At 44.2% G+C, this 26353-nt stretch overlaps 1 protein-coding gene across 1 annotated transcript; it reads left to right on the top strand.

Annotated features, from left to right (window-relative positions):
- The first annotated feature begins 364 nt into the window (after positions 1-364).
- On the top strand, positions 365-25288 carry scarf2 (scavenger receptor class F, member 2). Its single transcript, XM_023828963.2, has 11 exons — positions 365-1354; positions 7755-7813; positions 7898-7999; positions 8728-9247; positions 9934-10152; positions 10438-10566; positions 12787-12890; positions 16164-16278; positions 16706-16824; positions 20703-20855; positions 21099-25288. Exons 1-11 carry the CDS (start codon positions 1200-1202, stop codon positions 22232-22234), a joined length of 2811 nt encoding a protein of 936 aa, XP_023684731.1. The 5' UTR covers positions 365-1199; the 3' UTR covers positions 22235-25288.
- The last annotated feature ends 1065 nt before the right edge of the window (positions 25289-26353 follow it).

Raw genomic sequence — 26353 nt, 5'->3', positions numbered from 1 at the left:
CCTTTCTTACTTAAGTAATCTTTGCATTTTGTTCGGCATAATGCATACTCAACTATTTCGAACCCATTTTGGGCTAGTTGAATTATTAACAATATTATAAATTAATTAAGTAATTAATTCATAATCAATAATACACATATCACACTGTGAATAATAATAATAATAATAATAATAATAATAATAATAATAATAATAACAACAACAACACGCTAATCAATTATCAATGACCAATGATAAACATGCTATTTTTGAGTTTGAAGCTCCAGACTGAAGACCGGACGAGTAGCTACTGTGGCCACCAGGAGTCGATTGACGGTACCTACTATTAAATATTAATGATGCTTGTGTTACCGTAGGACAAAATCCTGAAAATGCCTGCATGCTCTGTATGCCAGTGGCGGCCCGTCCCGCTTTGGGACAGTCCCCTTGCGGCTACAGACACACCCATTTTGTCCCAGTCCGTTTTTCGATTTCTATTTGGTGGAAAAAAAAGTCGGCTGTTGCGCATAGGTTTTTTCACGAAAACTGGTCCCTTAATTCCCTGTACCCTGTGCCAAATATAGGGTAAGAAATCAGGAATTTCCTCCTGCCACTCCTGCAAATGCAAGCGAAAATAGAGAGAGGAAAAACGAGACCTACGGCCAAGATCTGCGCTTAAGCTTCCATTTCCGCCCAGAAAAACGGACTTGTGCTGCTTCACAACTTCATGATGCCTTATGTGACCTCCGCTAACTACCCAGGATTAAAGGGGTAGTAGATTATTATTGGTTAAAATGACGAAACAATAAGAGAAAAGCGATGCTCTACTTTCTTAATTATTTAGCGGGTTTGCAAACGTGTAGAGCACATGCCGAAATGCCTTTGTTTCGGTGAAGTGGGAGAAAAGTCGTTCCCATGAAGAGGAAGCTTGTCAGCACAACTTTGGGTTTTGTAACTTTGTTTTTCCCACCTTCTTCAGCTGGATCGGTGCTGCTGTACTTTATCGAGCTTAAGGACGTGGACGTGGGTCGCATCGGCTTGTTTTAATGCAGAATTTGGATTATGCCTCTTTCGCATCTGGATAAAAGTATATGTGAACTAGTTTGCAGTCGTCAGACGTATGTATGCCCACTATAGACTCCTGGGGGGAGAGAAAAAGAAGTGCCGCAAAGCGAGCGCGAGGAAGATCCGCAGAAACTTTCCGCTTCTGAAGGGGAGGAATGCCCGACACAAGGAGCGCCTGGAAGGATGCTGCTTCTTGTAACATGGAGTTGAAAAACACTTTTGTATTTGCTGTGCTGCTCTGTTTGACCTTCTGCCCGATCTTCACGCAAGAACTTAACCCAAAAGGCAGGAATGTGTGCAAAATCCCGGGGTAAGTCATTCTCGCCTATAGGACAACATCCAGGCGCGCAAGAACAGTTCAAAGAATTTATTCATATAGTGAGCTTTTAATATAGCATGTGCAGAAAATGTTAAAATAACGGTGTAAAATAAAATATTGCATTTTCAAACATAAGTTTAGGAAACTGTAAAAGGCTACGCCTCCAGCTGAAGGCTTTGGCAGGATCCTCAGCGCGGCGCCTTTTGGTAAAGCAATTACTACCTTCGGTTGCTCTGTTACGGCGTTTCGCGTCGAAATTAATTCATTTGCCGGGTTTGAATGAAATGCACAGCAAATCTATCACTCCGTGTGGGTTTTTTTTTAAGTCTTTTTCTGTATGCATGTAATTAAAATGCACAGATGCACTCCAAAACTACAGACTTCCAGATGTGCACAACTGGAATGTACAGGTACGCGGAAATTCCGCAAGGGGGCGCATCTTTTCAGCTTCTTTATATAGGCTACGGGATAAAAATCGGTTATGTTGCGTACATTTCAGTAAGCTCTTTATTTTCGCTGTTAAACCCAAATACCCCCTTTCTCTCTTTTTAAGTGGGTTGCCAAAGAAGATATTTCGTAGCTAAAATACATCGACATACTTTATTTAGTTCCCTTAACCTAGTCTGCATGTTTCGTTGAAGTATAATTCAGTAGTAAACGACTACATGAAAAATCTGGGAAATTCATTAGGTTTTTACAGCTGTTGTAGGATGGTCTGGTTCAGATCTTCCAGACTTTTTTCTATTTTCAAGCAACCTAGAAACTTAACGTGGTTCGATTGAAAGTGCTGTTGTTTTTCTTGAAAAGAACACATGCACGGTTAATTATAAGCAATAAGTACATTTTTTGTTTGAAATTATCATTAGGTCGTGGTTATTGATTATTTTCAAGCAATGAAACATAGTAAATTAGAAAGTAATTCATCATTTATTTTATTGTTATGGTTGGTTTTGCAGTTTGTGTGTATAGGCCAAAGGACAACAAAAACAAAAAAAAATCACGTTGTGAATCCATTTAGTAGTATAATGAGGCTTTTTAAATTAATTGTAGCCAACACGGACAGTTTATGTTCTGTTTAATTGTATTTTAAAAGCACTGTTGCTTGTGGGAAAAAAAATATCTTAATTTTATAGTCCTGGTGAAGGGTGGGACTATGGAGACTGACAGACAGCCAGAAGCTGAATCGCGGTGAAACCTGCAGGTGATTCAAACTGACCGCTAACTTTTAAGAGTATGGACTGTTACTTATGAATTAAGATGTTCATAAAGTTAAAAATAGAAAATAAGTGTACCCAAGAGCACGTCATAAACATCAAAATTCATACGTGAATATGCACTGCGTACAGCTGCGTCCTGTCTGGTTTCGCCAGGAGTGATGAAGTTACATCCTCTCACCTTTGAAGCATCTGTTTTTATCTTTTATGATTTCTACTTTCACATATAAGTTACACTAAACAATTTTCATTATTGTTCCTTTTCAAGATTAGGTAGCACATGCTTTGCATTGACACAACTGATGACATCACCACCAGCTTATTGGACAGAGTCTATCGGGAGATAATAACAAGTTCTGTTAGGCTGCAGCTTATTGTGGGTAAATTTTCAACTCTTTTTTTGCTTTATATTTATATCAATATATTTATCACAGAAATTTGAAATATTACCATGTGAATTTACAATTTAAGCTGTGTATGGCATTCTCTTTCCCATGATATTGGGATCAATATGGAAGTTCTGTGCCCTGAGAAATGATTACTGTAATTTCGTTCCGTATCGAATTAACAGCCAAAGAAACCATTGATATAACTGGTGCTGTAAATGTCTTGTTTAAAGTGCACAACATATCCTCAGTCAATTTGAAATATGGTCTTGATGAAGAGTGCTTTCCCTTTGAACTATAGTTACCTCTGTACAGACTCCCGCCGTAGGGGCCTGCTGCCGTGGTGGCCATACCTTCTAAGTCACATGCTTTGTGTGTGTGTGTGTGTGTGTGTGTGTGTTGGTATATATTATAGCCCCCCACAAGGGGAAACAAAATTTTATAAAAATCTGTGACTGCAATCAAAATAACTAAAAATGCCAAAAGACTTGTATTTTGTTTAGTTACTTATAATTAAGGTTTGGGCTGGGTTAAGGTTGTCATATTTGGGATTAGGGTTTTGCTCATCGAAATGAATGGATGTTCCCCACAAAAATATGAAGTGTGTGTGTGTGTGTTTGTGTGTGTGTGGTCCAGGTATACATTGCATTATGGGGACCAAATGTCCCCACAATGTGTTAAAAACCTGCTATTTTGATGTTGTGATGATTCATTCTTTCATTCATTCATTCATCCATTCCCACAAGGGGAAATGCAGTTTTATAAAAATCTGTGACTGCAATCAAATAAGTAAAAATGCCTGAAGTATTTTGTTTAGTTACTTATGATTAAGGTAAGGGCTGGGTAGGGGTTAATGATGTCCTGACTGGGATTATGGTTTTCCCATAGAAATGAACGGAAGGTCCCTATTTAGATAGGTATGCCAGTGTGTGTGCGTGTGTGTGTGTGTGAGCGGGTTTACCTATCCTTATGGGGACACAATGTCCCCATAAGGTGATAAATATTAGTTTTTTTTTCCATATGGGGACCGGTTTCCTGGTCCCCATAAGGGAAAACTCTATTTTATAAATATTGGTGACTGCTATGAAAAAACTAAAAACGCAAAAACTCTTGTATTTTGTTAGGTTACTTATGGTTATGGTTAGGGCAGGGTAGGGGTTAAGGCTGTCATAGTTAGCGTTAGCATTTTTCCCATTGAAATGAATGAGTGGTCCCCATAAGGATATGTTTACCCTACATGTGTGTGTGTGTGTGTGTGTGTGTGTGATTTATGTGCTCCAGTGCTGCAGCACTAGACATACAGTAGAAGCAAACACTGCTGAAAATCCATAAAAAACCCATCAGCTAGACAGAAAAGCTTCAGGAGAATTCAGAATCTGAAAGTTTTGCTACATAAATTTCAGCCAGGCTCGTGTTCTGTGAACAGCATCCCAAAAGGGCCAAAAGGCATTATTAAAGTAGATGTAGCCCTTTTCAGCAGCACGGGGGCTCAGCGGGGAGCCACGTAGGCTCATACTGCCAGGTTTGGGGCCTGATTCATGGCCCCAGCTGGATGTGTGGAGGTTGCATGATCTCCACGTGTTGGGTCAGCTTTCCCTGGGTACAGCGGTGTCCTCCAGCAGTTTTAAAACATGTGGTTAGCTATGACAGCTATGATGTGATATCTCTCACATATGAACTGGCGTCTGTGAATTGCCCATTGTGTTTGTGAGCGAATGTGTGCCCAGTGATGGGCTGGCATCGAATCCTACTTGTCATTTGCCTCGTCCCTTGAACCTGTACCCTGTCCCGGGCACCACAGTGCACAAGGCAGTCATACTGCCTGGATGGGTCACCAGTCCAACAGAGGCCTCAAACTCTCGCATGCAACAGGCCATTTAGAGACACAAATTAAGCTAATTGTATGTCTTTGTACTGCAGGAGGGAACTAAAATACCCTGAGGAGATCCACACACACAGCACTAATGTGGGAATTGAGCAGCTGAGCCCTGGGGGTGTCAGGCTGCCCAATGGGCCTACAGGAAGTAGCATGTTAATATGCTGATATCACGTTACACGTGCGATTGTGACATCACCAGGTCAGCTGGGTTAAGACCTTCAATAAGTTACACCAAACAATTTTTATTATTGTTCCTTTTCAAGATTAGGTAGCACATGTGCCCTGCATGTGCTTTCACAGCCAGCCATAATCATTTCATCCTTTCTGTTGGACTCACTCATAGACAGTGCAATGCTTTTGTGAGAATTGCATCAAAAATGAAGATCAAACAAGAATTGGTCACCAAAGGATGTTCATCGTCAGCTGTATGAAAGTATTGCAGATACCATCAAGATAATTCTGAGAAAGAGCAAGTGATTTTTGGCGCTGCTTTGCATTGACACAACTGATGACATCACCACCAGCTTATTGGACAGAGTCTATCGGGAGATAATAACAAGTTCTGTTAGGCTGTAGCTTATTGTGGGTAAATTTTCAACTCCTTTTTTGCTTTATATTTATATTAATATATTTATCACAGAAATTTCAAATATTACCATGTGAATTTTCGTATCCTTACCTATGGTCATAAGCTTTGGGTAGCGACTGAAAATATGAAACTGTGGATACAAGCAACAGAAATGAGTTTCCTTCATCTAGGCTCAACCTTAGAGATAGGGTGAGGAGCTCGGACATTCGGGGGGAGCTCAAAGTAGAGCCTCAGCTTCTCCGCATCGAAAGGAGCCAGTTGAGGTGGTTCAGGCATCTATCTAGGATACCTCTTGAATGGCTCCCTGGGGAGATGTTTCGGCCATGTCCAACCCAGAGGAGGCCCCAGGACAGACCCAGGACACGCTGGAGAGATTATATCTCTCGGCTGGCGAGGGAACGCCTTGGTATCCCCTGGAGGAGGTGACTGGTGAGAGGGAGGTCTAGGCAACCCAGCTTAGACTGCTGCCCCCACAATAATGGATGAATGGAATTTTATGCCAATATTGTTTAGCCCTAAAACTAACTGAGAAACAAATCACTTTTGTTATTTCAGACATATGAATCGTTTACGACTCAAGCAGGTTGCCTTGTGTCTGTGACACCTTCAGCATAACTGCAAACAGCTTTACTTACTGACTTTCATCACTGAAAACTCTAAGTAGTCCAAGTTTATTTCATGCACAGTTGGGTTCCTTCAGAAGACAAGTGACTGAAATAGCAGTACGCTAGTGCTGTGTCATTTGCTCTTAGGTTTTCTTCTGTCACTTCCATGCTTTGTCACTGACTGGCAGCTGAGTTCGTTATCTGGACATTTTGTATTATCATCATTGTTTCAGACAATATATTTTTTCAGAAAAAGCAAAGAGTGTCGAGTGAGCAAGACAAGCAGGGATGTTATTTTTTTTTTTGTCACGGGAAAGCACCGCAACTTAAACTTTGGCAAAGGCAGTGTAAAATCCTTTTTGTGGTCTTTTTCTAGGGGAAATGACTCACAACAACGTTAGCTGAGTTCTGTCTTATTTATAGATCAGTTCCATCTTGCTTAAAGGACCTGACATATATATTGCTTTGTTCCTTGTGACAGGAAAAGTCAAGACGCAGCTTTGTTAAGGATAAGTGTAACAGTCAATATGAATGATTTTTGGGGGTTTGATTCATTTTTGCTTGGCAAGAAAGGGTCTTTAAAAAGTTGCAGCCTATTTTTGGAGTGTATAATTTGGAATGTATAGAAAAAGTGAAATTAAAATGCTTTCTATTCAAACCCCGAATCGCAGCTGTCATTGTCCTCGGTAAAGCAGGGGGTGAACAAAACAGGCCATATGTGAAGATAGAAATCACAAAACATAAAAACAGATTCTTCAGAGGTGAGAGGATGCAACTTCATCACTCCTGGAGAAACCAGACAGGGTGCTGAAGTGCCAGAGATTCGTTGTCTGTAGTCATCAGACAAGGTTAAAAAAAAAAAGAAAAACACACACAGACGACACCCTGTGGTGGAAATAATGCCGTCTGCTGATAAAATGAACATCTCATCCATGCTGAGGCTCCTAGCAGCGTCCAGTTGATGTAGCCGTGTCTAATCTTTTAATATTAAAGTGTTTATCTATTGAGGAGCTGATTGCTAACACCTTCCTGATTTTAAGCTGCAGGGCTGTTTTGAGTAGCTCTATGATGGCCTCATACTGTACAGGCAGTTTCTTCGGACCTGGGAAGCTGTCAAACTATGTGATGCACTAATATACAAAGAACTCCTGTAGGGCTTTGCAGTCAGTAGCTGTAAATCTTGCAAGAAACACACAGGGCAGTTTCCATGAGTCGGTTACGCTTTGTTTTCTTTCCAAGAGATTGTTAGTGGAGTTCTGCTGGGCGATGAGAGAGTCAGGGAGGGTCAGGGGTCGTCCGTAGCGGGGGAAAAAAGAAAGCCTCTGTGACAGAATGCAGGAAGTGGCCCCATACACCTCTCAGGAAATGAAAACGTGCCCGGGGCGTTCCGGGGGTCGCGCAGATGGGAGGTGAAGGCGGCGGCCCATCTGTCCACTTCGAAGAGCTAGGGGCTGGAAAACAGGCGATGAAGCTGTGAAACTCTCACGAAAAGCAGCCTTAACTTTGGCCATTAGTCTGCGCCGGCTGACATTGCAATAGCCAGAATGAAGTATGGAAGTGTGGGTTAGGGTGCGTACTGCAGGTTACGCTCCCTCTATGTATCTGCTGAGGAACGTGTCTTTTGGGGCTACATGGAGATCTCACAGGAGGATCTCACCATCTCCCTCGTCTACTAAGCCGCTACCAAAGCTCACGCTCCCGACCTCCCTGCTCTCCAGGTCTCCAGGATTCCAGTGCTGTCCTGGGTGGAGCCAACTGGGAGACGAATGCTTGACACGTACGTACCGTCTGCCGCGCTCCTCTAGGCGTGCTGCAAGATCTATGTCGTGTGACACGTGTGATACACTGTCCCCCTCCACAGCACTCTGCGAAGGCAACTTCACCTGTAAGGAGAACGAGGTGTGTGTCAGGCCCAATGAGTGCCGCTGTCGTCATGGATACTTTGGAGCCAGCTGCGATACGAGTAAGTGCTCCCCCCCCCCCCCCCCCGTCTGAAGCAGGAGGAGGGCGTAGCACAGGGTGCATGTGAATTGCTGGCGAGGTTCGAGTGTGAGATCTGAAAGCACGACCCGGGTTGGGTTTGAAGCAGCGCCATTCCGGGAATTCCAAGGAACGCGAGAGCTGGACTCGATTCAGAGCTGAAAAATGTCTTTAATTTAAAACATGCTTAAAATCGAAGATTTATACAGATGAACTGGAACTGCAGAATAAAATGAAACCAGTACATTCAGTTTGAACAGAATAACACACATTACTGTCTGTTATTTCATTATATAATCTAAAGTGTAATTCAAAAAAGTCCATCATTTTATTCAGAATCTTCGTTGTCCTATTCAAGGGGAAATCAATAACAGTATATTTCTTATAACACGCAGTATATTCTTTGTGTAGTTCAAAGTACACTTCTTGGGTCATCTACAGGTAATCATTTTCAGCAGCAGTACATTTCATCTACACTTCAAAGACTTACATTACTCGAAACTAATACTCCAGCATATACAGAGCATTCAGTTTCTCACTTGGTTGGTTGTGATTTTCAGTGGGTCCTGGATTGTGTGGTTAAAACAACAAAAAACTTGAAAACTTACTTTGTTTGTAGTGTTGGACTTCTTGTCACAAATGAAAGCTGAAGATATACACCCCAGTAGAGTTTATGTCACGTCTGTGTTTTCTACCCCCCCCCACCCACAGAGTGCCCCAATCAGTTCTGGGGGCCAGACTGCAAGGGGAAGTGCATGTGCCACCCCAACGGGCAATGCGACGATGTGACGGGCGAGTGCACATGCAACCCCAACCGCTGGGGACCCAACTGCGAGAACGCCTGCTCCTGCCAGAAGGGCAAATGCGACCAGGCCACGGGCAAGTGCAGCTGCAATCCAGGCGTCTGGGGGCCGCAGTGCTCGCAGGTCTGCTACTGCAGCGTCAACTCCGTGTGCGAGCAGACGACCGGCCGCTGCATCTGCAACCCAGGCTACTACGGGCGCAACTGCGGGGCGCAGTGCGTCTGCAACGGCTCACCGTGCGAGCAGTTCACTGGCCGCTGCCAGTGCCGTGAGCGCCTCTGGGGGCCGCGCTGTGAGCGTTACTGCCAGTGTGTGCACGGCAGGTGCAACCCCACCGACGGCTCGTGCACCTGCTCCCCAGGCTACCGCGGCAAGTTCTGCAGGGAGCCGTGCCCCGCCGGGTTCTACGGCCAGAACTGCAGGCACAGGTCAGTGCGGAGGGGCGGCAGCTTCCGGAGACGCCGTCCGCGGGTCCCGCTGATTTCCTCATAAACCCGTTACACTGACACATCGGTACAGATGGGTGCGTCATCAATTGAGATGAAAATGTTATGATATAACATAATATATATGGTGTCCTGTTACAAACTGGCACCCCCCCCCCCACCTGGGACAGGCTCACGACAGTCCTGAACTGAATAAGTACTTGTGTAAAATGGATGGATGGATGGTAATTTGATAGTAAATCAAATTAAGCTGTTTCTATTAGATATTACCTCACCACCGGAGCACCTCAGAGCCTCAGTCCATAGCATTGCTGTCTCTTCACCTCCTGGGTTGGAGGTGGAAATCTAGAGGTGGCTGTGTGGGTATGGAGCTCCTACTCATGCAGGTTCCCTCCCGCAGCCCAAAGACAGGTGTTTAGGTGTCCCTAAGCTGTCTATCATGTATGATTGCATGTGCCCTGCGATGGACTGACATCCCATCAAAGTTGCACCCCAACCTTACTCTGATCATGACTAAGACACTTGACCAGGATGTACCTTTAGACATAAATTGGTATTTTTGGGAAGGATTCTTCTGGTGCCCAGTTCTTCCTTCTCATTCAGTTGCCATAATTCCAGTTCTCACTCCCCATTCCCACACGATCTTCCTGCTGCCTTCATCCCCCCAGATGTGGCCACTGCAAGGGCCAGCAGCCGTGCAAGGTGACGGAGGGCCGCTGCGTGACATGCGAGCAAGGCTGGAACGGCACCAAGTGCGACCAGATGTGCGCGCCGGGATTCTTCGGGGAGAACTGCAAAGATGTCTGCCCGCCATGCAAGGACGGGCACTTCTGTAGCCGCTTCGATGGCAAATGCTCCCACTGTAACCCCGGCTGGACCGGGGATCGGTACGTGACAGCCGATCACATGACCGTGACAGCCGATCACATGACCGTGACAGCCAGTCACATGACCGTGACAGCCGATCATATGACCGTGTTCTCCTGTGGGATTCCCAGCAAGCCTCGCTCCTAAGCTCCCTTGTTGTTTACATTCATTCTTTCATCTCATTGAGCATTTGAGGTTCGGCGAGCCGGAAATGCTCATTGGGAATGCCTTTAGGCTCCTCCGTGATTCTAGAGGGCTCTGGAAGGGCACGTGGCAGACCATTCTTCCTCTGTTTCATTCTGCAGGTGTGAGACCAGGTGTCCCAACGGGACGTATGGCGAGAACTGCGATAACAACTGTAGCCACTGCTTCAACGGGGACTGCCACTTCGAAACGGGGGAGTGCCTGTGTGACCCCGGCTTTCACGGCACCTTGTGAGTGGAAGCCTCCGGCCCCCAGGCCCTCCCCTCTGCTCCGATTGCACATTTAGGCCTCACTTGCCACCACGTTGCATCATGCTGGCCTGACTCTTTTGGCAGTAGGCCTCTCAGAAAGACCAGCATGAAAATCTCAACGTTGGGATCTACGTCTATGCTGGCTCGTTCAGCAGATGCTTCTACAAGCACACCTCTGTCCTTTTGTGTAGGATCCCCCCTCCCCCTGCCCACTTTTAAGAGTCATGCTTTAATATATCAAGGCTGGGATACATAGGCTCACTTTAACACTGCAGCTAAGGTTAGTGTGGCATTAGGACTTTTCCTCTCTTACGTTCTGATCCCTTGACCATGATTAATAAACTTTAATGTACCATCATTGGGGCTATTTACAATTTGATTTGTTGAAATTAATTTGAAATGAGTATTTGCCATTTTAATTAAATTTTATGTACCAATGTGGGTGAATTAAAGAGGTACTTGGGGAACGTAGTTATTTAGAAGAAGCCACTGTTTAAATTGAATACTTATAGCAAAAAGATGGAGGACAGAAATTGGATTAAACTGATCAGTACGTGTAGAAAGACCCGCATGACAAAGATTCCTCTTTCCCATCAGGGTTACATAGCTGACATCGCGGTGGACATCTGTTTACATTTAGCGTCTTGTTGCTAAGAGCCCCCCACCCCCCCGCCTGGCTTTTTGGGCGGTTTCTCACACAGTTATCCGAGGCCGGATAGCATCTGCAGGGCGGCTATGCTGTTTGCACAGTGATGAGTCAGAGCGATTTGCCAGACGTAGCCTGTCCCCAAGCTCCCGGTGTCCCTGTCACAGGGGCCTAATGGACACAGATATGTTGAAACAAGCTGACAGAAGCACACCGGGCCCGAGAGAATAGCCCTCGAGGGGGGGGGGCACAGTACTTCCGATGGAGGCAGGCAGGGAGCAGTGGTGTCTTCATGACTCACAGTGCTTGTTTGTTTGTACCCCCTACAGACCCCCGGTGCTGAATCCGTCGGTTTTTTACCCCATCATGGGAAAAACAAAAATAAACCCAGGCAGTAATGGGGGCTACAGTCGCACGGTCATGATTCTGCTGACCCGACTCTGCTTCCACGTCGCCCGCCTTTGATGCGGTTTCCACTACGCGCCGCTGCGCTCTCTCTCCCGTCGCCTCTCACTCGCTCCTCCCAGGTGGAATATGCTCGCGGTCCCGTTCCCTTCCACCGCGGTTTTACACACCCATGGTGCCAGGAGGGGGGGGGGGTCCCATAAAGGAACACCCAGATCGAGTCTAGCCAGAACGTCAAAGGGATGGATAGAAGAGAGACGACCATTATCCGTCAGCCACATCTGCGGTGACGTAAAGTGGCGTGGTAGATAAATGGCTTAGTTACCCTCTTTATCCAAGAATAAACAAGGTTCCGTTTTATGATACGAAACAAAATCAAAATGGGGAATGAGTCCCCCTACAAAACGAAAGATCACTTAAACCATAAAACTCGGAGGGCCACAGCAAGCCCAAAGCACTGCGTTCATACCGCACATCCCCAGTCTACTCCTACCCAGCCTAGCACTCTGAACAGGATCAGCTGGATTTCCTTATCTGAGGAGCTTATTGGCCTGAGTCTGATGATCGGTCACCATGCAATCCAAACTGGCCAGTGTAACCCAGGTCCATGACATTGTGCCATGTATGTGTTAATATATGAGGAAACATCCAAAGACTTATTACTGATCTAGTGTAACTAAGTAGTTAAATAGTAAGTCAGGCAGTATGAGTTATGAATTAACCATTATCTCCCATAAAAATATTTGGCGATGAAATGATTTTTGTATTATGTCTTTGCATAATAGAAAACCCATTTACTGTATTTTAAATATCGTATTTTGTTGTTCATGTGTTTATGACAGAGAGTATAAGACAAGGTTTTAGTAATAAACCTCAGTATTCACAGCTGAGGAACATGATATCCATTGATTTCTTACCTTTATGTTTTTGCATATGATCCAAGGTTTTCTATCTGTCCGTAATTATTTGTTTTTGCCAATTTGCTCTGTGCTTCTGATGTTTTAATTTGTTGAATTTTCATTCCATAATTTTGTAAAAACTGACAAATGCTGGAATTATCATTGCTGCTGCTGATGCTCCTACTACTGCATGTGCGGTAATAATAATAGTACTAATAGATAATACTGCATGCTGTCTCCCTCTCACAGCTGCAATCTGACCTGCGAGTCTGGCCAGTATGGAGTGAACTGCGCCCAAACGTGCCCCTGCCATGACCGGAGGTGCAATCCCATCTCCGGGGCCTGCAACTTGTGTAAGACCCTTCAGTTACTTCATCTTCCCAAAAACTTCAGCTCATTCAGCAGATCTGAATCTGAACTTCTCAGCCCGCATCCCCCCCCCCCCCCCCCCCAGAAACAACCGCAGGGCCAAGAAGTCAGAAGCTTCGTAATTAGCTGGCAAGTAAAATCAGGCGTTTACGAGGTCTGGGGAGAGAGTGCTGTTGAATGGGTCTCCTAGCACTCTGACTAATATCTGGGTGGAAAGACTACATGGTTTGTTTTGTTGTTCAGTGATACAGACACTGATAAGGCAAAGCAGTCTCTTTGGCTTATAATTCAGGGTGTGTGTGTGTGTCCCCCCCGTGCCCCGTGTTTGCTAGAAACTGATTGGATGGTAGATGTATTTTTATGGAAGTATTCGAACATTAGGGTGATATAAGTAGTTTGTCTTCTAGTCCTGGATGTAAACTAATTTACTGTATATTTGCTGTCTGACACATTTACGTACAGGTTTACGTACACGAACCTGCTAGCTGACAAATTCACATGACAGAGACATCTGTGTTATGGCATCTGGAAGGCGGAGGCTAGGTATCTGCTTCTTGCCTGAAACTTAGGTATAACTCCACTACTGTCTACTAATGTTTTACTAATACGCTAAACATAGGGGCCTTTCTTTGTTCAGGGAATGGGGTTTGAGGAACTACCCAATCAATAAACCACAAGCTGAAGTAAACCGCCCTTCAAGCGAAAAAGGATGTATCCACGTTCAAAACAAAAATATGTTCTCAACCCTTGGCATTACCCCAATGGAAACTTCTGTAGAAATTCCCAGTATAATTTTCAACTGGTTTCAAATAGATTTTTGGACAGTCGCACTGCTCTGTTGGTTTGGGTTACCTGCTAGCTGCTAATTCGCATGACAGAGACACATCAGTGGGGCGGCTCATTCCGAGCTCAGGTGTTGTACTCATGGGCGTATTTAAATAACTCTGCCGGTAAAATACAACTGGATGCTTTATTTGGGCCTTTAAGACCTTTAATAAAACAATGCAGAATTCTATTTACTTTTGATTTAAAAAATTATTATTTGAACTTTGTTGTTGCATTACTGAAGGCAATCACATCAATACTGTATATCCAGACTACTTATCCAACACAGGGCTGTGGGAGTGTGATAATTGTATATAATTATATTTTAGCTGTTTCAATATCAGAGAGTATATTCTAAGAAAAGCCGAAAAATACTGAGTATACATAATTCTGTGGATCAAACTCTGCAGTTGACTGATAATAGCAGCTAATATGACATGTAACAGTGTTCAGAAACTTGCAGATCCACTCAGGTTGCCATGGTGAAATTGTGTGAGACTGGGGGCTGTATGGCAGTGGGTTGACCTACATGGTACCGGAAGGGCAGGATCCATGGGGTTACAAGATTAATTCCCAGTGGACATTGTTGGGAAGCTGTGATGATGTGATAGTGTCTTATCTCTCTTTGCACCAAGATGAATACGGGAGATGATTGCTTGTCTAGACATTTCAAAGTAAAGGGTTAAGATAAACTAGGATATGTTGATATATGATAGGATATATGGCTATGGTCTTCAAAAGTAGTGTCTTATATCACCGTGCGGATTGGATGAAAGAAAATTGTTAAGGCAGTGTGTGCTCATAATGGAACAACGGTATGAGACATACAAACAAAGCACTTTTATAAAGAGATTAAAACCTAAATAAGAGAGTGAGGTTACCAACTGTCCATTGTGGAGGAGGAAGAGGAGCGAAGAGATGAGATTACTATATTTTGTGTCGGTATGTTTTGTGTTGTTTGATTTTCTGAGGCAAGGTATCTACTTCTTGCCTGAAACCTAGTTATAACTCCACTAGTGTCTACTAATGTTTTACTAATACGCTAAACATAGGGGCCTTTCTTTGTTCAGGGAATGGGGTTTAAGGAACTACCCAATCACCAAACCACAAGCTAAAGTAAACCGCCCTTCAAGCGAAAAAGGATGTATCCACGTTCAAAACAAAAATATGTTCTCAACCCTTGGAATTACCCCAATGGAAACTTCTGTAGAAATTTCCAGTATAATTTTCAACTGATTTCAAATAGATTTTTGGACAGTTGGTTTGGGTCTGTTGGTTTGGGTTACAGATGCCTACCACAAGTTGTACCAGTAAACTCACTGCTGACTTACTGGTGACAGACATTGATCAGTACATACTAGTCAAAACAAATGAAAAAAAGTGTCTGTCTGGAATTTCTGTTACTCTGCAACTGTAGTAAAATAAACTGAATCAGTTATAAAAAATACATTGATTTGGAGAGAAATGTCATTAAGAAACTTGTGGGTATTTTAGATAAGGAAAAAAAAACGATAAAATATGGAAATAATCAGGCAACAGTGTCGGTTTTGTCACCCAAGGCAGAAGTAGAGTGCTATGCTATGCAGACCGGTTACGCAGCAAAGATGCTCCCTGGTTAGAGAAGGTGTTAATGCTAGCTCTGCTGGCACATGACGGGATGGGGGGCTTTGCACTCACCCCCAAACCCCACCAACACTGTGTACAACAGGCCATGGAGTTCTTGGTGCTGGTAATAGCAGTGATCACTAGTTAGCAGAAACCTAAGACTCGGGTGTATAATTTACTCTTGTGAGATAATGCTTAAGTACTACTGTGTTTCGCCAAGTTTCTTGTGCAATGTTTGAGTGCTATGGAAAGTGTTGCAGCAAATTGCCTCTGAATGTAGAATTTAACTCTGATTACCAGGCTAATTCTTATCAGTGTTGGTTTCACAGTTCCTTATTGTAGAGACACGCATTACATACTTACAGTTTGCACCTTTCTTTAGGAAGGCTGCAGAGGAAATTGAAGTGGAAAAAAATTGGCATAAAGGTCCATTTAGCCTAGTAACTACAAACAGGCTTCGGAGTACTATAAAGACACCTGAAGGTTCAGAGTGGGTCCCTCTGGTTGTGGTTTGTTTAAACCCCCTACGGTTGGGGTCTCCTTGTAGTCCAGCAGATGATGCGGCCTAGTAATCTGCTAGTTGTTGGTTCACCTTCAAGGTGAGCTTTGCTGCAACAGAACTCAGTGAAATTGCTTAACCTACTCTATGTGTAAATACGTAGTTGCTTTGGATAAATGCTTGAGAGGCAGTCATCTAGCCATGTTCTCGGTGAGGGTCACATGTCCATCCAAGCCAGCATCATGACACCCCAAGGAGGGTCGTGGTCAGGTGGGGCTCTGGGCTGACCACCTGACACAGTGGCCAACTCGCTCCTCTGCCCTTTCAGTGCCTAACCAGAGGATGGGCGTGATCGCAGCTGGATCTCTAGTCACCTTCCTCCTCCTCGTCCTCCTCTCTCTCCTGTGCTGCTGCTTCCTCTGCAAAAAGAGAGACGAAAACAAGTAAGTGGCTGAAATATATCCTGGGGGTGGGGGTGGTGCGGGGGATTCTGAGGGATGGGGATGTTAACCTCTTACCAGACACACTGCACCTCATAACTTGTGCAAACATTTTTTTGCGATACATTGTTTTTTAAATTCATTCACATTGTGTAAAGACAGAAGCATGCTAATTTCACATTGTGGAACACATGGCTTGTATGACGAGAAGATGTACCAAAATGTACCATCCCTCATTGTGATTTTGTCCGGCTGCATCAGTTGAGGCTGGTGGCCCATCCAGATGTGTTCTTCAGTTTGTATTGTTGCATTTGGCCTGTGTGCATGTGCACAGCCTGCGATGTTCCTGCACGGTGCTTGGCTTTGGGCTGCGCTGTAAATCTGTGGCTTTTTTGTCCCCTCCCCCCCCCCCCCCCCCCAACACCACCAGCCCAGAAAGCTCCACCAGCAGACAAAAAGCCAAACGGCTCCTCTGTGGAAGGTTCAGCCGAATCAGCACCAAGCTGCCCCGGATTCCGCTGAGACGACAGAAGTTGCCCAAAGTTGTTGGTATGACCCCCCCCCACCCCGTAACCAACACCCATCCCCCCTGGCCGTTACATCAACCTTCCGTCTGGTGATAGGCCCCCTTGCTTCCACAGGGCCCCATCTCCTGGAAATATGCAATCACATATATTGTGCGGATTGTTCTTTCTGGAAGCCATATTGTCTTATCGCTCAACGCGCCCTCGCCGTGCCAACTCTGTGTGGCGCGTTGAGGCAGAGTGTAGCGAGTATGCCGTGTCACGCTTTTACCACAGCTTGAGCGAGGCATAAAAATGGGTCACGCCGTGTAGTGAGACTCAGCCCCCAAGGCCAGCCTGGACTTCGCGATGCCCGGTCCCCTTGGTCTGCTCTCACACTGTAAATAGCCCTCGGTCGTCTGCGGTGACTCCCCGAAGGGTCTGCAATTTCATTTGAATGGAATGTTCTGGTCCCAAGCTCTGTTGTTCTTGGCGGACGCAAGTGCCATGTGTTCATATTATTACAACCCAAAACAGGCGCGCTTTCTTTCTTTACCCTTTCCCTCTTCCTGAAAAAAGTGTTTTTTAGGGGAGCGCTTAGTTATAAAAGAATCGGAAGTGCCAGGGCAATCAACGAGCAGGTTCCTTTCCCAACACCGGCGTGGTTTTGTGGCTCCGACAGACCCCAAGAACCCAGGCTGGCGTCAGGAAAACATTCAGGCAGCTGGACCAGAAGAAGCAGGTCAGCTGTACTGTTGGGAATCTCTGTATTTTAAAAATGTCGTCCTCATAACTCCTAACTACCCTGACCACCTGTAAAAATCATGGACGGGCTGCCTTGCTGAATAAATTGCGAAAATCTCGACACCAAACCTGGAAACGAGCTCTCAGAAGTGACATTTCTCCCAGTTTCAGAGTATGTTTTAAATAATATTTGATTATGCCTTAAACATTAATCTCTGACTTGGCATCAAAATAATGATGTCACTAAGACAGCTAGGAGATGAGAGCCAGCATCCTACACAAACAAATGACTGTTGATATTTCTGTAGTCGTTCGATCTTGGCTGTTGGTTTGGGGGCAGTTAAAGGGCTTTGACCTCCTTTTGACTTCACAGTCGTAAGGCATGTGCCTCGCAGCATGCTTGACGGAAGATACATGCAAGTGGTTGTCCCTCTATCACGCTTAGGCGGGCGGCACAAAAACAACATTGTTTGGCATAGCAAGCGACGAAAATTTTCTTTTAACCCTACATGGAACTTTTAAACTTTTTAGAAGATCTTCGAAAAATGAAGGGAAAAAAATCGTCCATCACACAAGATGGCAGTAAAAAGGCATTCTTTTTTTTTTTTAAAGTGAGACAGCTGGGCTGACTCTCGAACAAACAAACCTTTCATTCTGGTAATGTAAACTCTGGGCTACAGTTGTGCTTGTGTGAGAATCATACAGAGTGGGAATGCGAAGAGAGTTCCCCAGGCATCGCGAGCGAGGCTAGACCTGAAGTAAGAAGTAGATTGTTGGGGAAGTGAGCTGAAAACGACTCGGTTGTATATAAAAATTAAAATACAAGATTTGGGAAAGAGGAACGGCCTCTTCCTCACAGTCTGGAGCTTTTCTTTCTCCCTGTCCCTCCCCGGCTCTGTTCTCCTCGTTGCCCGGCTGGCGGAGCGAGATCTGTCTGCCGTTTGAAACCTTACCCTCAAATGGGCTCTGGAGTCCTGTGCATACCACCGGGGGGGGGGGGCTCCTCTGAGCCTCCAACGGGAAGTGGCCAGATTTATCCGGGCCTGTGTCAGACCTGTGATTTATCTGCGGCAGGGTCTCTGGCAACAGATGTTGGAGATGGGGGGTTGGGAGGTCAGGGAGACTTTAGGGGGACGGAGGGGGTATAGCCCAGAAGGAGGTACCCCTGCAAAATACAGCCCACTTGTGACACCTGAAGGACACTTTGTTGACTGCCACCCCTCTAAGGGGGCAGTCTATGTCACCTACAGTTCAGCCTTACATAAGTTCCCCCTCCCACCCCCACCTATTGGTGCAATCCTTTCAGAAAAGTGCTGCAGATCTGGGACACCTGCTGCGTCAAACTCAGGCATCAAACAACTGTGAGTGTCTCTGCAGCTGGAGCTCATCAGGGGCCCGGATTTAGTCCAAAAGCTCCTTCTAGGGTCTGCCTCAGTGGGGCCCATTCTCTGTTAAACCCAACCTGAGCTGCCCATTCCCCGTCAGAACTTCACGTTATTGTTTCCCACTGAAAGGTCACAACTCGGCCTCAAATGCCAGTGAAAAGGACTTTGAAGGGCTCAGGTTTGACCGAAATTAGGGAGTCCTCGCTGCATCATGGGAAATGGGAGAGGTGGGAAGTAAGATTCTCACAGGTACTTGCATGGAGAGTTTCTGCTACATCTGTGGAGGTTCGGTGAGGGTACCATGGCTTCCAGGTATAATTGTGCTTTAATGGTATTTCCTCACAGGAGTTACAGTCCTTGGTCTTCAGCAGTAGATGAAGCCCCAAAAGCAACTGTCAGGCAGCATCATGTCAACCATTAAAAATCTGAACAATGTAAGATCAGGATCTCATATGTGACGTGAATCAGGATCTCATAGTTTGCATGAACACTCCTGGGTCTAGGCCAGAGATTATTTTAACTGACATTTAAAAAATGTACCAAGAAGTCAGAGTGTATATTTCCATCCAGGCGTAAAGAAATTCCCTCCGATATTTTCTTGGAAGACTTGGAAGAGTGTCAAGACATGCTTGAAATTTTCTGGGAGTTCACTGGGATTTTTTTTTATTTATCAAGAACAAATAGATGCCATCGAGTATCATCGCCTCATGCGGTCAGCAGCCAGTTGCCTTCCAGTCTGCGAGTGGATGTGAAAAAGACCACAGCCGTCCCCCAGCTGTCCCTCTGGGTCAGCAGAAAAGGGTTACATCAAAGGGGGAGAGGAGAACAAGCAGTCATAACAAAGTACCGCCATGACATACCAGGCTCAGCTGTTATGGTGCCGAAGCAAGCTCTGCCTAAGTAATCTGCTGATGGGGTCACTGTTCTTGTCACTCTATGACAGAACTTTTTTAGTCCACATGACCTCATTTTGAGTTTGTACTCAAAAGCTCTTTCTCCTTGGAATCTGTTGATATTAGTGGTGTAACAGTCCTGAAATCAAGGCCGAAACCATGATACAAATGTTCACCCGCACCCCCAAATCCAACCCGCATATTCAGCCAGTTGGGCTTTCATTACATTACCAGTATTACGAAACATATTTTTCTTTTCACAATTAACACTTAAACACATGTAAATCATGAAATTATTATCCTATTTAAAGTTAGGGCAAGCTGTGTCACATGACTATTTTGGTCCAATCATGGTCTGCGGCTGCGGTAAAAGCTAGCTAGTTTCATTAGCTCAAAATAGATAATAACCCAGAGATTTCAGACCCCCCCCCCCCCCCTGCCCCAGGCACATTCAGGTGTGGGAACATTTTGGTTATCCAGTAGAGTATACTATTTGATTTTTTATTTTAATTTTTTATTAATTTTTGTTTACATGGTTATTTTATGTGAAGTCAGGGTAATTAACATGATCTTAAGTGTTATTCTGCTAGTTGGTGACCATTTTTTGTTATTCACCCCTCGTCCCTCCCTCCAAAAAAAATGAGGAATGGACTGAATCATGGTTCAAAATTCGAGGTCTGAACCGAATCGTGGATTTGAAGAATCGTTACACCCAGGGGCGCCGTAAGGGGGAGGAAAGCTAGGACGATTGGTTTGGTCTGGGGGGCCTAATATGATATGCTTTCATGGGGCCCAAAATCTCTAGCAATGCCCCTGGTTGCACCCCTAGCTGACATGAACAGTTTCTTCCAGTGAGGATGAGTAGCTGAGGTATTGTGCTTTTCTCTTTTTTGACTGCTCAGTGGCCCACCATGACCCAGAGAACGCCTTCAACTGCCGTTTCATTGAGCCTCCTTCAGCAGCAGAGCAACATTCTCCATCCTGGTCCTCCCAAGAATCCTTCTCCTCCTTTGAAAACAGTGATGATGGCCCTGTTTACTGCATTCCCCATGAAGGTAAGGGACCTCGAATCCACAGCAGTATTCTGATTCAGTCAGCAATCTAATAGAAGACAAACTTGCAGGTCAGCCAAGTGCAGGATGTCTCTTAGTGTCCCCCTAGTGAACCGATCCATGGAATCAGATACCCACACCTTCCTCGAGGAAGGCCAACACATGTGTTGGCCTTCACATTAAAGAGAAATGCATTTTTGTTACAAAGCAACTTTGTTGGTCTAAAAACAGATTGTTGTTCTTTAGACTCTGTTGCAGAGAACAAAGATAAGGGTTACACCAATGGAAGCGTAGAAAAAAATGGTCCAAATGATGAAGATGCAGGGGAGTACACATCACTGAAAGACACGGGTTCCAACAAACAGTCCACGGCAGACAACGTCGAGACACCGCTGCTGAAGTCAGCCGACAGCGATGGCTCGATGAGCGGCTCTGAGTCCGCTGCCGGTGCAGTGTATGCTCAGGTGTCCAAACAGTCTAAAGACGAGGATGATGGCCAGGGCGGGGATATCAAGGGCAATGGCAAGCCTCCTTCCCCAGAGAGAGCAAAGCCAAGGCCACCAGATCCTTCCACCAAGCCCAAGGTCTCCTGGATACATGGCACAGTTGGGGCCAACCAGGCTGAGAAGGGCCAGGTGACAGCAAAGGAGAAAAAGAGGAGCACAAGTGATGTCTCTGTGAAGAGTGAGGAAAAGCATAGGATGAAGGAGAAGAGCAGCAAGCACCGGGAGCAAAGGCATGCAGAGGCCAAGGATAACGAGGGGAGCCAATCTCTCAGCAAACAGAAAACTCACAAGAGCAGGCCAGGCCAGGAGCAGATAGAGCACATCAATGGAGCGGTGCAGAATGCCCTGAAGAAGATTGGAAACTTTCATCTGGACAGGAAGGGGGGAGACTCCCAACCTCCCAAGAGCCCAAGCAAGGTACGCTCCGAGGTCATTCCTCCCAACGTGAACTCAGAGGCGGCCACCTTGCTGGCAGCCCAGCTGAAGGAGAAGACGCAGAGCATCAACAGGAATGAGGGCACTCTCAAGCCCAATGGTTTCTCCACACCCCAGGCCCAGCGTGAGAAGCCCACCCCACCTCAAAAGGCAAAACGCTCTTCAGCGGGCATGAGCCAGAATCCTAGCAAACCACTGCTACCTACTTCAAGCAACCTGCAGAAGATGGTGGCCCCAATCTCAGAAACGCTCTCACATGAGCCCAAAAGCCCCGAGAAACTGGACTCAAACAGCTTGGGGGCAGGTGATGGGGGAGAGTCCACACCAAAGAAGACGCCTATCAAAAAGCCCCCCAGAAAGAAAGGCAAGGAAGGAACTTTGGATTCAGAAACTAAGATCCATCCCAAGATCGCAATAATGCCCCCTCAGATGGTGAAATAGACTGCCGGTTCCTTCCAAACAATGAGTGTCATGGGATGTTTTCATTTCAAGACACCTAGGACAACAGTCAATGCAAGCAAGAAACAAATGATTCAGTAATTTTCCATCATCAAGGATTTGATATGATTTTTAAATTTTTAATTCTCTGAACGAAAAAGGAGAAAAAATATTAGGAGAAAAAATATTAGTAATTAGACTTGGATGACAGCTATTCTGCAGCTGAGTCAAAACATTGCTGAAAATTACAAACATTCGATATAACTTGGATTCAAAGCAGCGATTTAACAGCCTTTCAACTTTTTATACTTGCAATTTAGTATTTTTAATCGTTAACAAACGATAATGATGAGTACTGAGTTCTGACAGTGGCAAGCTATCTTAGCTTTTTTCTAGTTGAATGTTATGACTACCACTATGTATTTTCTATCTTCCATTGTATCCAATATATTCCAGACACTTGTTTCATCATTATTTATGGGTGTGTGTGTGTGTATGTGTGTGTGTGTGTTTGTGTATATATATATATATATATATATATATATATATATATATATGTTATTTCATACAGCTATAATCTATGAAGAAGAAGACAAGTTTCAAGCATGAAAGGTACTGAGATGTAGAAGGCTTTCTGTGGACTGTTCATATGCTAATAATCAAAGAATTCTGGTTGCCAGATATTAGTGAACTGACTGCATTATTTATGAGAAGATGTGGTTGCCAGTTGCTTCCACACAGAACTGGTATTTATGCTGTATATATATTGCTTCTTTGAATGCTGAAACAGCAGTGAGGATGCATTTGGACAATGGTGCAAAGGCATTAGGTGAAGGCGTTTTACTATGGTCAGTGTTACAAGTTAAATAGTCTCGTGTGACAGTTAAATCTTGAGTACTGGTTTACGCCCTGTGTGCAGTCGGTCTCTTCGATGCTTTGTGTTAAAATTATTTTTGATCTCTTTCAGTTGTCACCATTTGGAGATGAGGTAGCTTATTTTATAACCCATTTTCCGTCAAGCAAAGCAGTAATCAAAAAAGTGTTAGAAAAGTGTGGAAAACAGATCTTGAGAGCGCAGAAGCCTTGTCTGTCTTTGGAGTGTATACCATACTCATTTCCCCTAGCAACTGCTAGCCAGTTGAACACACCCAGTCCAATGAAAGATTGGTGCAAGTTTCCAGTATCTTGGTGCAAGTTTCCAGTATCTTCACCCATGTGCGAGATCTAGCAGCCCGACGTTCTTCCGAGAATTCCTGGGTTTGCCTGCCCACTTTGCCATGGCAGGAGGATGGAAGTGGGAGAGCATCCCAGACACCACATGCATGCTCCTCATCTGCTGATAATAGGCACAAGACAAATGGCCATCTTCAGGGACGAATAACTGGAAATTATTTTGTCGTCATCGCTGTCCCGTCCAGTAACAGCTTTCTCTTTTTTAATCGGTTGTAAGTTTTTTTTTTTTCACCATGCAGAACACCTCCTTCACATCTGGTGTAAAGAAATTAGTCATTGGTTCATTTCTCCAGCTATTAAATCATTCGTTTTAATTCAAAACAAGAGGATTCAGAGGGTTGTGTTGTAGTGCTAAGTAATCAGACCACTAGTATTTTAAGGTCCTACTGTTCCCATGGGTAACATCCAAAGCAGGTATATGTTTGGAATATGACCAGTCACTTCTTCTGTTTCCACCATGCTTTGTAATAGCTTGAATGCATTAAATGCCAAAATCAACAAGCCTTGACCATTCCATCAGCATTTGTTGAACACCCTACTGAAAAACTGTAAGGGGATGTATTGTTAAGTTGAAAAACAGCTGCTCACAGACACCGACCTCCCCCCTCCAGCGAGTCCGTGAGGGAGACATTTACACGCATTCAAAACCTTTACATACAAAATAACACATTTCTGTTCTGGCAGAAATGTTTAGGCCTATAGCGAATAATCAGAAATGGTTTATTCACTAATAAACCCGAACCCAAATAAAACTATCCAGGGTCTGTTTTATTTGCCTAGGAAATATATTTTTTAACATTAGCTTTTTAAATAGTTTTTTCTCCTTTCTTGGAGAATAATAAGCACTTGTTATTGAAATTATATACATACACACATACAGACACACACACACACACACACACACACACAAGCACGTAAAATAGGCGGGCTCTTTCGGTAAACTGGATATAGTCAAAGTGTTGAACACAGTGTATTTTGATACTAGTTTGTGGTTGTGTTTTAAAAAATTTTTTCACAATACCTGTTGAAGTGTTAACATAGAGGCATTTAGTGTATGTCGTTAGGCTTTCGTTTGGAACTAAAAGTCCCTGTAAATGCTAATGAAATGTTTTGATCTCTGTTTTTGTGTTTTGTTTCTATGGTACAAGTACTTCCTACATTACAACCCTTATTATTATTTTTGTACTTGTAAAAAAATCGGAACAGTATTATTGTTAATACGTGTAAGCTGTGCTTATATGATTTGATTTGCTACTTCGTGTTACTTTTTGTCTATGAACTGGCTTTCATATTTTATTTTATTTCCTTTAAAAATAACTTTGGCTTTAAGAATGAGAACGTACTTTACATCGTTTACTACAGATATGTTTTGCTGGGAAGTTCCTGCTCTTGTGCTGAAGATGTTACTACTTTCAGTTTGAGGTTAAATGATTTTTTTTTCTAACATAACAGCTGTTATGGCATAGGGTATGTTACTTTTTTAATTGTTTCTGTTACCATTTTTGTTGTAAGGACTGTCACATTCTTCCTGCGCATATTACAGTATAACCACAGCCACTAAAATACGTTTGTTTCACTGATATCTGTAAAAGTCATACGGAAACATAATGGAAGGCTGAGAAGTGACTACATATTTAGCTAGCTTCAATAAATTTCTGGACTTCGTGTCTGAAAGCACCTGTGCAACATGGCCTCAAGACTGCCAGTCTCATTATCTTCATTGTTTCTGTTGGTTTGTCCACTGTCTTTTGTCGTTCTACCTTGTAATTGATTCAGTGTTTTTTTTTAATTGCTAAAATAAAAACAAATGTGTATGCATTGTCACATGGTTTCTTAATAATGTGTTTAATACAGAACTTGTTTTCAATTCATTAATTAACCAGTGTATATGAATTGGCCGCCACCTGTACAGTATGTTTTAGACACCAACTGCCAGATTTACTCATCGTGGGACTGGGTGAGGATCCTTCTGACATCCTGAAATCAAACACCTTCCCACAATAACTTCCATTTTACAGCTTCTTGGAGACTCCTGGCAGGATTTTCTGGGGACACGGGGACCTGTTCGAGCCGGAGGGTGGGGGGGGGTTTCACATTGGTCTGACCCAGGACCGTCAAAAGAAACCAGAGCCAGCGGACCCACTGCCGGGCTTTTCTTTGGGACAAGGGCTTCTTTCACGGCAGAACAGTCGGAACTCTGTACGGAGGGGCTTGCAGTTAATGCATCATGCAGTGGATATGTGGAGGGGGGGCACGGGAGAAAAAGCAATAGCCAGAGCATGGATCATGTGGTTTATAATTGAATCCAGACGTGGAAGCTTGTGCTGCTAACACGACGCTTCAATTAGGCTCCTCCCCCACATTTTTTTTTTTTGTTGCATAGACTAAACAATCCCTTATGAAGCTGCAACATCAGGAACTGTGAGAAGACCCCAGACGTCACATAAGAGTCCACAGCACAAGCCTGCTACAAAGACTGCAGCACGGTTAAAGGACAGAGGCGATGTACATCACCTCACAGATGGCCAGGATGCCGTTTCTTGATGACAAATATACCCCTCGAATTTCACTTCTAGCTGCCTGCTTGACATCCAAGACACTTCTGAAGTGTTGATGTTGGCGTTCCGTGCTGTACATGGTTTAGTTTACACCAGATCTACATTAAAAAAGAAAAGGAACTATTTAGATTACGACAGTGGGAAGGTAAATTGTTTATTGAGATGAAACTTTTCCGTACCAGTCAGCTAGTCTACATTTACAGCAGTCAGGTCCTCTGTAAGACATTCAAATCAGATATTAAGCTGTTTGATAGTTATTATCTACTACTTAAACATAGGCTGAAAACTATTTTTGATGACTCTGCACTTGACCTTACTCTGATTTGTATTT

The sequence above is a fragment of the Paramormyrops kingsleyae genome, chromosome 2 (assembly GCF_048594095.1).
Source record: "Paramormyrops kingsleyae isolate MSU_618 chromosome 2, PKINGS_0.4, whole genome shotgun sequence".
NCBI lineage: Eukaryota > Metazoa > Chordata > Actinopteri > Osteoglossiformes > Mormyridae > Paramormyrops > Paramormyrops kingsleyae.
Note: the sequence above shows the minus strand (reverse complement) of the source record. Positions and strands in the feature narration are given on the sequence as shown.